The sequence below is a fragment of the Notothenia rossii genome (genome assembly GCF_949606895.1).
Source record: "Notothenia rossii genome assembly, chromosome: 7".
Lineage (NCBI taxonomy): Eukaryota > Metazoa > Chordata > Actinopteri > Perciformes > Nototheniidae > Notothenia > Notothenia rossii.
The window spans coordinates 71,590,937-71,604,648 of NC_136905.1; the positions used below are offsets into that span (position 1 = coordinate 71,590,937).

At 37.8% G+C, this 13,712-nt stretch overlaps 2 protein-coding genes across 2 annotated transcripts; one reads left to right on the plus strand and one right to left on the minus strand.

Moving 5' to 3' along the window:
- Positions 1-907: 907 nt before the first annotated feature.
- On the plus strand, positions 908-8,727 carry orc3 (origin recognition complex, subunit 3). Its single transcript, XM_079694448.1, has 20 exons — positions 908-1,075; positions 1,231-1,282; positions 1,367-1,464; positions 1,971-2,109; positions 2,288-2,392; positions 2,687-2,850; positions 2,952-3,091; positions 3,682-3,841; positions 4,527-4,640; positions 5,184-5,317; positions 5,471-5,534; positions 5,618-5,734; positions 5,829-5,908; positions 6,259-6,386; positions 6,478-6,572; positions 6,678-6,775; positions 6,867-7,008; positions 7,109-7,225; positions 8,271-8,350; positions 8,489-8,727. The coding sequence occupies exons 1-20, from the start codon at positions 1,052-1,054 to the stop codon at positions 8,592-8,594; spliced, it is 2,157 nt and encodes a 718-aa protein (XP_079550574.1). The 5' UTR covers positions 908-1,051; the 3' UTR covers positions 8,595-8,727.
- A 1,830-nt stretch (positions 8,728-10,557) lies between these two features.
- LOC307046630 (akirin-2-like) lies at positions 10,558-13,182 on the minus strand. The gene is made up of 6 exons (XM_079693090.1): positions 13,011-13,182; positions 12,494-12,673; positions 12,150-12,293; positions 11,909-12,058; positions 11,332-11,403; positions 10,558-11,188 (listed from the first exon to the last, which is right to left on the minus strand). The coding sequence occupies exons 2-6, from the start codon at positions 12,669-12,671 to the stop codon at positions 11,178-11,180; spliced, it is 555 nt and encodes a 184-aa protein (XP_079549216.1). The 5' UTR covers positions 12,672-12,673; positions 13,011-13,182; the 3' UTR covers positions 10,558-11,177.
- Positions 13,183-13,712: the final 530 nt, after the last annotated feature.

Here is a 13,712-nt window from a genome sequence, read left to right on the forward strand (position 1 = left end):
ATACAATGCAATAGTTATAAATTGTAAATAAATTAGGTAAATATAAAAATATATATAAATAGTATAAAAAAGTGGAAAAATCCTGGCCAGTTCCTTGTTTCTATGAGCCCAGTCTTATAATAATAATTAACATTTGAAAGACAAATTAAATATTAAACATGTCATAAAAATTTATTTTATAATTGTAACTTTACACTAAGTACTAACTAATACTATGACTAGCTTTTACTGTTACTTATGCTACCACTATTGTATATTTTTCACAATAAGTTCTACTAGGGAGCATCATCATCATTATATCATTTATGAATAGGAAAATTAAAGACTGCAATAAGTTACAGCGTTAGATCTAAGCAAACAATTTACACATTTGATAACTAATAAACTAATATTTTTTAAATATTTTTTGTGTTGCCATCTGCTTAGGACCCATAATAAATCCTTTCAAATTATATTATTGTACCAAAGGGTGTTGATCTCAGAGAAAACTAATCAAAGTACATTTAAAAAAATCTTGTATAGAAAGAAAATAATTAATTCCAACATTGTATTTGTATGTATATGTATTATGAAGTTATTGGTATCATATGAATATGATGTTTAGGGACTTCAACAGGGGACCTGCAGAGAGTTTAAACATCCATGGCTGAGTGAGAGGCCACAACAGGGAAACCAGAGATGCTGTGAAGAGGCTGGGGTGTTCAAGAACAGCAGTGTTGAACGAATTCACCGCATTAAAACATCGGAGAGGATAAACATAATGAAATTAAACTGATGTTAAATACTTTGAGGTTGTATATGTCACGTTAGCATGTGTTAGCATGTACACTTTAATCATGTGCGATAATGGCGATAACCTACAATTTAAACACACAGGCGTTGTCCCCTTATCTGTCGTGAACACAGCCATTTCCGTAAACGTCATATTGGCGGGAAGTAGTAGGGGGTTTGTTAAATACAGCACAAGCAGTATTTTAAACAAATATCTGACTCAAGTCACTGTGTGAACTAAACTAAAGTTAAAAAACGGTTACATGTAGCTACAACTAAGATGTCAACTTCATCTGTGTCCAAGGTAACGTAATATTCTGACGATATTATTTTGCAGGGCTTCCTCGTGAAACTAGCTTGCAGTCTGTGACATAATATTGCCATATTAAAGTTTACTTTCTTTGTTTATGTTCATTGTAAACTTCCACTGTTTGTAACTTATCGCCGTATATATTACAGGGATGCTTTGTTTTTAAGCCCAGTGCTAAGAAGAAAAAGACACTCAGTTTGGGTGAGTTATGTATAATGTTAATAGAAGACTGTCCTAATTTTAGCTGTCTGGTGTTACACTCACCTTGATGCCATTTCTCCACAGAGGATCACTTCATCCATGGCTGTGAAGGGGCTGACGAGAGTAAAACACGATTCAAACTGTGTCAGGATCTTTGGGATCAAATTAAAACGGACATAGAGGTAAGAGCATTCAATGTGTTTCCTAACCAACAGAACAGAACAAATAGAAGTCAGGGATAATAGAGGTGAATGAATTAATACAATATTGTAATTGTTGGCAACCTTATTTATATAAGCATTAGATCGATAACACTCTAAATCTTTTAGATAAAGCGATGAATGGACTGCCGAAGCAATGGATCTAAAGACATCACACTTGACTTAGAGAAACATTTCTTACTATTTTTTGACCTATTTATTTAGGTAAACTATTGAACTGGGAAATAATTGTTTGTTCATACAATGTCTCAAAATATACAAAACCAAAGCAGTGAACACTCAGACTAAAAACAGCTGATGCCATCCCAATTGTACAGTGCATTATTTTAATCAAAACTCCCACACTTAAGAGATGGTAAACAATAGCCTTAATAATATTCCATCCAAACAAGAGTATCATAAACAGTTTGTGGGTTTGAATTGTCATAAACAATGGGTTTAACAATGTTTTTTTTGCTATCTGTAAGCTTTTACAGGATGAACTCAACACGAAAATCCTGGACAGCTTGCTGGACTTCACGAGGAAGTGTTCTTCCACTCGCCAGCACAGTGACTGGGCATCACATATGAGGGCCAGCGAGATCCCCACAGCGGCTCTTGTTCTCGGTAAATTGTTGACAATAATGTAATTTGCTGATTGATTATCCACAGCCAGTTTAGTATAAGATTACAATTGAATTTCGTTTTTTCCCCCAATCTTGTGGTGTTCTAATATGGGGTTTCAAAGCTAACATTGTCATACATTTGTTTTGCTTTTTCTTTTCCTCTGATATCTTTCACATAGGTGTAAATGTCCCGGACCATGACATGACCTTCCAGAGTTTGTCTGAACTGCTCCGGCAGTCGGTGACTCCTCATGTGGCCTCAGTACAGGCCAAAGAGTGCAAAGGTAAAAGGCGAGAGCGATAATTTAATTGCATTTTGAAGGAAGTTATGTCTTTGTGTCCAAGAATCCTTTTATGCTCTTAACCTTTTATTTTTTATATTGCCATATTTTATCCAATATGCTCCTTTTTAGATATATTTTTCACTTATTTTTCCTTATAGCTTTGTGAAGCACCTTTTTGATTCTCTTTAAAGTGTGCTATATAAATCAAACGTATTATCATTATTAATATTATAGAATAACTGTGGTAGTGACTTAATACTTTCTTTTCTTATATTGTTTTCTTTTTCATTTCAGCCTTGAAGCATTTAATAAAGAGGGTCCTGGAGAGGTTATTGGGCACTGATGTGACTGTGGATGATGATGAGGAAGAGGAGACGGCGCAGACCACTGCTCTGCTCCACAAGAGCGTGCACTGCTCCCTCAATACACTCTGTGATTGGTACACTATGAATACAAAGGTATGACCGTAAAGCATAACCAGTGTACATGATTTTAGATTTGCAATTTGGTGCATGGAAAGACTTTGAAAAGCTGAAAGCACTTTTCCCTGTGTTGTTAGAAATCCTACTCTCTTACTCCTGGAAAGAAGCGTAGCTCTCCGGTCAAAGATGATCTGCAGCAGCCTCCCATTGTCATTATTTTCAAAGATTTGGAGGCTTTCAATTCAAGAGTTCTTCAGGACTTCATACTCATCTGCAGGTAACTTCAATGCTTTAGCCCAGGGGGGTCCAAACTAAGGCTTGGCCGCCGGGACATTTTGAATCGGCCCTCAGCAAATTCAAAAAGTACGATGGAATATGGCCCACAAATTAAACTTGTGCTTGTCTTATATTGTACTTTTTAAATATACATGTACAAATATATTACACAGTAGTACACAGTTTTCAAATAACTTCAGTCAATTTAAGTTATGGAAACATTTTCAAACAAATCTTAGTTGATAAAAAGTGCCCAATAACTTCATTACATTACAAGCTTGAAATCTACCCTTTTATATTTCCTCTTTTTAAAAGCAATCTGAGGCTTCTGTTTTTAGGAATGAGCTGCCAACAAAATAAATGAAACCCTATGGAGAGCTGAGATGTAGGCTGTTGTTTTTCTTAAAGCATTTTCAAGCATCATTTACCTACATTTATTGATTTTGCTAACTTATAACTTAACTTACGAGGCAACATACCTCTTTAAGCGGCCCAGTAAATGATTCACTGAAGGAAAAATGCATCCATCAGTTTTTTAAATATCTCGTCTATTATTTAAACATCTGTTAAAACATGTTATCCATTCCCCAGCCGCTACATTGAACGTCTTCCGCTGATGTTCATCTTTGGTATCGCCACGTCACCCAGCACCATCCAACACATGCTGCCCCACTCTGTGTCCTCCCTGCTGTGCATAGAGCTCTTCCAGTCGCTCTCCTGTACTCAGCACCTGGCCACAGTCATAGACAAGGTAATGGTTACTCTCACATTCACTATGGGAAGTATGCATTCAAAAAATATGGTAGAGAGTGATGTAATGAGCTTCCACAACTGAAAGACTTTGTTATTTCTCTAACCTGTTTTATTCTAAATTACATTTGCCAATCTTCCATCCAATTTTGTGTCAAACTGTAAAATAGATATACTTATGCAGACATAGCATGGTGAAATAGTGGGTATTGCACAACTTCTAATCATGGAGATATAACAAGTAAAACGGTATCAAATTATTTTTTTCTTACATCTACATTTAAGAGATGAACTCTTGTCCAGGTGTTTTGATTTTTTTGTTTTCTTTTTAAAGTTCATGAAGCAGAAAAATACTTTTCATTTTTGAGATGTATAAACAGTTTTCATTCAAACAAAATAACAAGAAAAAACTGCCTTTTATGAAATGTGCTTGATTTAAATCTTATAAATAATAATGGAAGTTTGCCGCATCTCCTCCATTAGCAGGTAACCTTTTTTGACATGGAAATGTTCTGTTAGTACAACGTTATTGCAATTTGATCTCTTTAATTATACAGATATACAACATGAAGACATGAAACATGTTGCAGATTGTTTTCAATCAAATTGTGTATTTGGCTGCTGTGTTGTCTTGAAATGAATGATCAGGAAGTCAATTGTATATTTTGTCTCGTTTATGTTTCCAGTTGATCCTGACAACGCATTTCCCTTTCAAGCTCAACGGCAAAGTGATGCAGGTGTTGATCAGCATTTTCCTCTACCACGATTTCTCAGTGAGAAGCTTCATCAAAGGTGTTCAGGTACAGAGTGGCTTCTAAGAGCTTATCCAACATGTGTATCCTATGTTTTATTTACATTAATAAATACTTCAGTCTACATATACATATGTAGTTCAATAGCTTTACAGAATGGTCCGTCTTTTTTCTTTTTCTTGACAAAACAACGACAATAAGCACACAAGAACATGGGGTGTTTTCTTTTCAATATAAAACATTGACAGTATAGATCCTTAAATAAAAGATTCAAACAGTTAAACAAAGGAAGGTCGTATCAGGGGAATATACACTTCTCCCAAGTGTCCTCAAATGTAAGTTCGATAGAGAAGGTTATTCTTTCCATTACAAAGATTTCATAAATGATATCGCACCAATCATCTATAGATGGGCTGTTTGGTTTGAGCCATCCTTTGTGACTGCTACACTCAACATCCCAAATAAGTATTTAGTTTTAATATTTGTGGATGTTGAGTGCAGGTATCCTATTTTTTTTTACCAGTTTTCTCTTTGTATGTAAGTGTAATTTAGATAAGTGATATGCACGCTATCTGCTCTGTGTTGGTGCAGCTGGCCCTGCTGGAGCACTTTCACTCTCAGCCTCTCAGTGTGCTGTGCTGTAGGAAGAAGGAGGCTCTGCTTAATGTGATGCAGCTTGGTCACCGGGACCTAGAGAGGATCAGACAGCTGCCGTCCTTCAAGAGGTACACACACAAACACACACATATATCATTTAGTTTTATTCACCGACTAACTACATTTTTGTTCCTGTGTTAGTACCTTGTTGTAGGATTTGATTGAGCTTTTTCAAATGTACAACTAATCATTTAAATAGAGTCTACCCTGCGTGTTTCTAGGCATATAGAAAAGCAGGAACCTCAGGAACAGGAGCACCTGCTCACAGATGACACTCATTTGAAGGTACATTTTTGTTTTATCTCTACACCTGAGGCATTGGCAGGTAATAGAAGCACGTCAGAATCGAAGGCTTTTCTGTCTTTTAGGAGGTGTGCCGGAGGCTGATAAAAGACCTTCGCAAATACCACAAACACTATTATCCCACCCTGAGGTGTCTCCACACTCTGACCTCATCACTACCTCGATACCCGCTTGGGAAACAGGCAAGAAATGACTGCTCTATATAAAAAAACAACTTTGTTTGTAGTGTTGAGGTAATTCTATTCTATGTTTTCTAAAACTGGAATTGTGTTACAGATCAGAGAGCTCCATTTAATCTGTCTGGAGAAGAACGTCTGGGAGAATGAGGAATACCAATCAGCCATGAAGCTTCTGAAGTAAATCTTTATATTTAACTTGTGTTTCAACCAGAAGAAACCGACATGGACGATCATGAATCCTCATTGTAGGCAGGAGGCTTTTCGAGCCATGCCCACTGTTTAAAAATAATCCCAAATTCCATGTCATTTTTTTTTTTTTATATAAAAAAACATTATTTACACATTTTATTCTCTAGATGGCAGCATATGCAATGGTATTTGGATGTTTATTGCTCCTCCTGGTGGCCAAATAGCCATTTGTATACAGTCAAACAGCATTGGACCAATTTCCTTTGTTTGAGACTGGCTTTTTTATTGTGAACAAAGCAGAAGTTGTTAACCCCCTCACCCCAATCCTTACCCTCTAGGATGCTGGCTAAAGATGAACTGATCTCTTTGCTCAAGAAGTGTGCGGAGATATTGCAGCAGTCTAAGAATATGAAAAGCGCTCTTCTCCTGCTGGAAGCCATGCTCGCCAAATTCAAGCAGTTGGACAGTAAGTAGTACAAATGGGACTTGCATATCTTTATATCTTATTACCGTAGTTAGTGAATACGCAACAAATGATTTTGTCTTGTTCTTCACAGCCATAGTTGATGAACCCCCCCCTCCTGCTGAAGAGAGTATCACCTCCCCGGTGAAAAACCTTCCAAAGAAAACGGATCTGTTCCAGCTGCAGAAGGTTTTTATGGTTTTTTGAAGAATGTTATCTTTACCTCATTTCTGTGAAGGAATTCTCTTCCTCTCTGATGAGTTTGATACATAAATTATTCTCACATATTTCTAGGCCCTGCTGGAGATGAACGAGTCTCGGAGATCCAAAAAACTGAGTCCATTCGAGGTTCTGCGAAATGAAGCTCTCCAATTTATCGACAGCTTAGTGCAGTAAGAAGTATTACCTTCTGCTCTGCTTGAATTCAAATTGTAATAAATGTGGTATAAATGATTATTTGACTAACATCGCTCTCCCTCCCAGGAGCCACCTGTCTCCCCCAGAGTCTCAGACACTGTATGAAGTTTGCTACTACTCTTCTTCAGCAACTGTGAGACGCCACCTGAATGCAGCACCGCGCACCTCCATTCAGGCTGCGCTCAACAGCCCCTTCTATTATCTCCAGGTACTTCTTAATTCCATCAAAGTGTGTAACTATCTTAAGATAAGGAGAAACTGAAAGCGGTGAGAGTAGCTTCATTGGGGTCTCTTTGCTTTTCCTTCAGAATGACCGCCTAAAGTCTGAGGGTGGGTCCGTCTCCAACGCAGCTCCTGATATCTGCATCGTGTACAAACTCCACCTGGAGTGCGGCAGGCTGATCAACCTCTTCGACTGGCTGGAAGTGAGTTTATATGTTTGATATTTGGCTTATAATTGAGTTTAATTTTTATTATGCAAAATCCACTTTTTCATGTCTGTTATACATAAACATGTGTCCCCTATGTGTAAAGGGATTCTGAAAGTTTCAGAAAAAAATATTCTCTCACTTTTTGTCCTGATCCATTTATAAAAAAACCTGTCTGAAAATGAACTGATCAGATTTTGGCTACTTTATGATGTCATAAGGTTTTTGGGTTGTGTAACCATTAGCCAATCACCAACCAAGGTAACACCCGCCACCTTATCACCTGAATCTCCTCGTAGAGAACCATTAGGCGCTTTCACACCGGAGTACTTTTCCCAGGAATAGTTCCGATTGTTCTTGGGATTTTGCGTTCACACCAAAAAGATCTGGAACTAGAACTAGGTTCCGATTTCTGATTGGCCGGGCGCACCCCGTAAAACTCCGAAAGGTTTTGTGAAGCCGCCATTTTATTTGCTCGCATTAGCATTATTAGCATTAGCCCCGCGCACCAACGGAGAGAGACTAACTTATGGCAACACAAAATGAAACGTGGGAGCGGTGGAGTGATGAGGAGGTGTCTGCGCTTCTGGCCATTTACCCGGGACTTCGGGGGGCAGTATACGTGACAGTATATATGGCAGTGAAAGCGGCTATTGTGTTATTTTTAACCAAATATCTCGCAGAGGGGCGTGGGGAGTGGCTCCTTATTTTCATCTAAAGTAACAGAAATAGAATCAGCACTTTTGAAGCAGGGCTGAAACAAAGGGGTTTATGGGATGTTACAATGCATGATCCGTTTGGTGTTTCGAGCCAAACACTTCAGAGACATGTTTTCTATATATCTGAGACTTATTATATATTGATGAAAAACAGTATAATAAGGGACCGTTTAGGTAACAGCACCTTTGCCCTACGAAACTTTGTTGGAAGTTTTATTGATTCAGAGGATCGATAGGTCACGTTATTGATCTGAAAATCCAATATCGGCCCAGAATGGACTAGATACGGACCTGGGTGAAAAACCTGTTTATCTTGTTTTCAGGCCTTTGCGACTGTGGTGTCTGGTGCCGAGGGCAACGATCCCGACTCTGACAGTTTTGGGAAAGTGGATGATTTCAAACAGTATCCTTCCATAACTGAATCTACAAACATGTTAACCCGCCATCACACTATGCCACTGTTACTAACGTAATGCTAACACCCTGATTTGATTTCAATCCACAATCGATAAGTGTTTTTCCTTAGCTTGTTCTCTTCTAGCGCTCGTTTCATCCGAGCTGTGTCCGAGCTTGAATTTCTGGGCTTCATAAAGTCCACTAAACAGAAGACCGACCATGTGGCTCGAATCACCTGGGGAGGCTGCTGACACAACTCTAACTAAACACATACACACTTCACGTAAATCTTTAGCTACAGTCTCCATTCACGCTCTTATCAAACTTGATTTTGTACTGTATTTTTTCCTCTAATAAAATATTTGCGAGTAGCGACTGAACCCACACTTTTTATATCTGTTTCTGGTCAAATGATGTCAGGAGAAGTATTAGTAATAAGTGTCTTAGAAATGTAACTTGATAGGGTTGAGCCAATATGTTGCTATACTCCAGGCATAGTATAGTTAAAGTTTTTCTCAATCGCTAAACCCACTATTTAGAATCAAAATTCCTTTCATCAAACCAACAGCACAGCCATCGAAACAGAAAACCATTTCTCTACAACAGTATACCATTTATCATTGATATCACACAAAATGCAGATGCTAAGCAGTGTTTTGCAAAACAGATCACACAATTATCTAACCGAAGTTACAATTCTCTACACAAAGATCAAAAATCTTTTGTGTAACTCATGTCTACAAAACAAAAATAATCTTCTCACAGTGGATAACACTTCCTCATAAACTTAGACCATAGCTACACTAATTGACACTTGATGTGCAAAATATTAACACTTGTTATCAGTCAATCACCCCATTGAAAAAGGTAACTCCATGGAATGTACTGTATACCTTACAGTAATGATGTTACATTGAAAACATTTACATGATAGAATTTGCATGACTGTACTTAAAATATTTTTTAAATGGTGCCGGTAAAGCTATAATAGTGTTGATATGACTTGCATAGCTCTTTGAGATGTTCATATGGGGAGGATTAGCTATAGCTGATACAACATTTTTACAGTCAGTAATTGTGGTCTTTTCCTTTTTGCACATTGAGAAATGTTTTTTTTTGTATTGGGGTGAATTGAGTACTTCACTTCCATGTAAATGAATTGCTCACAGCTGACATCAATGAATTTCCTATAGTAATTATAATTAGTGAGAATCCTATAAAAGACCTCCCTCACTTCAGTAAGATGTTTGTCAAGGGTGGTGTCGACACGCAAGGAGATATTTCCTACGCTGCCTTGCAAGGGAAGACATACGCTGTGACGTAGATGAGGCTATGTGGCCAGACAGACGGCAAAGAGCAGATCAGTAAAGCTATATAGATCTCATTCTCTGCTTTACTGCTGATTTACATCATTTTTTTTCCAGTGTATTGCTATTCATCTTTTGTTTCTGTTACGGTGCTCTTCTGAAAATGAGACAATAAAAACAATGACATAGTTACAGTAACATACTGTTTTTCCTATATGTAAGTTTGTTTCTCCCAACTTGTCAGTTTTCCGTTCAGTTTCCAATATCGATAGCTTGAGGTTTGTGTATTGATGATTGTAGTCAGTATTTAGTGTGCCACTTAGTAATGACTGTTCAAATAGTCTTCTAATGAGCTGACAAATGTTTGTTTTTGGAGAAGGTATCTGGTTTTGGAAGGGGTATTTTTAGTTTTGAGTGCCTTAGAGCACTTTGCAAGAAATGTATATTGTTATGGTAGAATGGGTTATTATGGTGACCGGAGTTTCAGTTATGAAAACACATTTGTCTCATTAGAGGACAATTTGTTCTGTTTCGATCGACTTATTCTTTTTTGTGACCAGTATTTTCAGTTTTGGTCATGTAAGTGCATTTTGCAAAAGATATTCAGAGTTATGGCAAGTGTGTTTCTGTTTAGATGGCTATGTTCTTGTTTTGAAGAAATGAATTGTGATTCTAAATAGTGGGTTTAGCAATTGAGAAAAACTGTAATTGAGGTCATCAGGTTGATTAAATTCAATGAATGTACATTTTTTAGGAGTCATAGTTGACTACAGATTGAGCACCAATTCCAAAAAATTATTGCTTCATATAAAAGACCTCACTTTAGTCTTTTTTTTAAAATAATTGAATATTAGTTTGAATCAAAGTGGTGCGACAACGTCTTAAATAATTCAAACCAATTCTGAACTCTTTAAAAGATTTTTATTGTTTTTTCCATTGAGTACATTGGTTTCAAAGTGATACCAGCAAAAAAACAAGTCAAAATAAATAAAACACTGGTAGGGAGAAAAAAAAAAAAATCAAATTAGCCCACTTAATGCTCAAATTAAAAAGTAATGAACAGAGGACAATCTGCAAACATATTCTCTCTGTTCTGCTGCGTTTCCTCCCCTTCCTCTCAGATTGACCAGCAAACCTTAAGTAAAACTCTTGCACTGCTTTATCATATTTACATGTAACAAACAGAAGAACAAGCGACAAAGCCTGGAATGCTGGGAATCGTTACAAAAGTGAGATAACTGTAGATACACGTACAGCAGGAAGAACATAGGCCACTGGTAGAGATAGGGTCCTTTTTAATTTACATAAGGAAGCACCTAGTTGCTAACAGAGTGGTAACAACTGACAACAGCTCCATATAAACCTTTGCCCAAAGACAGAAATATGGCACAGTAAGAAAAGTTTCATTTAAACTAGCTAAACTGAATCTCTTACAATGATGAGCTTTTTTTTCTTGTTCTTTCTTGAGATATCACGTGATAGCTTGCAGCAAGAGAAGGCTGTCTTGCAAAGATTTCTGGGCCACACTCAGGAAACATCTGGAGAAGAGGGGGATGAAATAAAATACAGAAACCAGACATGAGACTTAAACTTCAAAAAGGCAGAGCTCAAACAAAATATCCAAGACACTAACAGTGAGCCAGGAATGTGCAAATAATTTCAGATGAAATGAAAAACTCACAGCTTGCAGGTTGCTCCCCGAATCGTCGCATTAGCTGATCATGTGTGAACTTCACAAAGGTGTCATATTGTTCTGAAATGTACAGGACAGGAAATAAGAATCAGTATTGTGCAAATAAATGTAATGCTTAATTAGTCTTTGAGATGATCAATTCCTTAGAGACTTGTCCTGTATCTATGGTACAGATATCACAAAGTACTTAAAGTATTTGTCATTAGGAATTAAAATATTCTCATATTCAAATCTGGCATGCTGAAGTAAAAAATATCAAAAATATGTCTGTTGCAAATTCACATTGGAGGATGTTTTGCTTGGTTCACTTTACACACAGTAAATCAAATAAAAAAAGTTTTTGAAAAGTCAGTTAATTATGATATTAATATACATTTCATATGATAACTTGTGAGACAATTATAGAGGTGCTTCAAATACGAGTCCACTTATCAATTGAACAAAAACAATGTTGCTAGTTCTAGCTTGGAATTGTCATTATTTGAAACTGGACTCCATTAGGTTTTGGACTGCTGATTGATTTGTGTTATTCGGAGGCATAACAAATTGCTCAATGTGTACAAACCTGCCAGTTTTGAAGTCATGGTCTCCTCATACTCCTCTCGCACCTTCTCTTCCTTTTCTTTGAGCAGACGTTCACAGATCATTCCAACTTGTCTGAGGGTGAATAATGGCTGTTCTTTTCTAGTGGGTGAAATGCCTCCAGAGGACGTTCCTGTACAAATCAAATAAAAACCCTGAGAATCATGATGTATGTGGTATTTCTGGAGCGGTCTCTGGTGTAGGCAATGTGTTACTCAACCAACCTGGCATGCTGGAAACATTCATAGTAGACGACTGGGATGGGGACTCTGGAGAATAGCAGCACTCTGACTGTTGGTAGCCTCCATCTAGATGCTTCCTCTTTTGGATGCGTTTGTACTCCTGCTTGATGCTGTTGAGGATTTGTTCTAATGGGACAAAAGAAAGTGAAAAAGACAGTGAGGTATTTGTTAGGGAAGACAAAACAGCTGTCATGTTAGGATTCCAAATGCTCTTTCACATTGATACATATATATGTGTCTTGTTCATTAACGTATGGTTCAACGTGATGCTAAAGCCTCTCAAACTGATGGCTGGTCAGCAGACAGGCCATCATTAGTAACATTACCTGCACTAAGCCTTGACGACGATTCCCCGAATGGCGAGGGCTCCATGCTAAGGTACTTCCTAGGGGATGAGGATGAGGACGATGGGGCCACGGGGATACATCTTCGTCTTTTAGGGGACGTAGGGCTCATCAGGGGATCGAAATCCATGGTCCTCTTCAGGGTGGCTCCACACGCCATGACTTCAGTTTGTTAAAGAGAGAGGGGAGGTGCGAAATACCGAAACAGGACAATATTGAAGTGTTAACATCATATGTTTCAAATAACTACCAACCACGACCAATGTTTAACAAGACTTGCATAGTAGAGTGTGAATTGTTACACTAAAAGCCGTTTCCTTCGCTTTGGAATACACGCTAAACATACTGCGCAGCTGAGGCTTTAAATATTTGCTAGCAAGCTAACGATAGCTGTGCTTGCTAGCCAATAATCAAAAAGAAAACAAAGCTAACGTTAGCTTTGGCTACCATACGTTGAACCCTGCGCTGATGTGTACATTTGAATAAAAACGTTTCTTACCTTAAGGGGGAAAGTAGGTCTGTCCAACTGCGATCAACAATTCGTGTTACTCTAAAAGTTGCTTCCCAAAAGTTTAGGAGACGATCAGCCGGCTGCGGGCCAACTGTCTGCTGCTGTTAGACAGGGAGCTAGCTAACTAGCTGCTTGATTTTTCATGCGGGGCTGTCGGCTTCTCTGCCCGTGACGTCACGTGCGAACTGAGCTGCAGTGCATTCTGGGTCATGTAGTGAAACGTTAAAATATGATAAATTAAAGGTTAATGTCATCCTAATTATAGCATACGAAATGCGAAATTCACGTTTCACAATTTGACTACATTAGAGGTGCATCGCATACAATGGTGTGAGCTACTACTTAATTCATCACTACAATCATTCCAGGGGAAATACTAGACAATGGACTTATGTTATATCTTGTATCTCCACAGGAGGGCAGTGTTACACAAAAAAACACAGCAGGTCAACATGAAGTGAAAAAGTAGGCTTTAACTTTCAAATCCATAATACTATCACACACAATTAGGCCTATTTCTTTGTCACTTTCCTCAAGTTTCCGTTGTGAGAAATATTTGTATCTCTTAAGGCCCTAAAGGGCCTCAATGTAAAATATTAAAAAATCCTTTATGGGTGAATCATACACATAAAACAGGGTTGAGAGGCTCGTTATTAAGCGTCTACTTTAAGACCAAAGCCGTAGAAAAGG

Bases quoted from the DNA above. Each gene is read 5' to 3' on its own strand.
- orc3 (XM_079694448.1), top strand. From the start codon at position 1,052: ATGTCAACTTCATCTGTGTCCAAG. The intron at 1,465-1,970 runs GTAAGAGCATTC...GCTATCTGTAAG, and splicing joins AAATTAAAACGGACATAGAG to CTTTTACAGGATGAACTCAA. The intron at 2,851-2,951 runs GTATGACCGTAA...CTGTGTTGTTAG, and splicing joins GGTACACTATGAATACAAAG to AAATCCTACTCTCTTACTCC.
- LOC307046630 (XM_079693090.1), bottom strand. From the start codon at position 12,671: ATGGCGTGTGGAGCCACCCTGAAGAGGACCATGGATTTCGATCCCCTG. The intron at 12,294-12,493 runs GTAATGTTACTA...TTGTCCCATTAG, and splicing joins GTCGTCAAGGCTTAGTGCAG to AACAAATCCTCAACAGCATC. The intron at 12,059-12,149 runs GTTGGTTGAGTA...TGATTTGTACAG, and splicing joins GAATGTTTCCAGCATGCCAG to GAACGTCCTCTGGAGGCATT.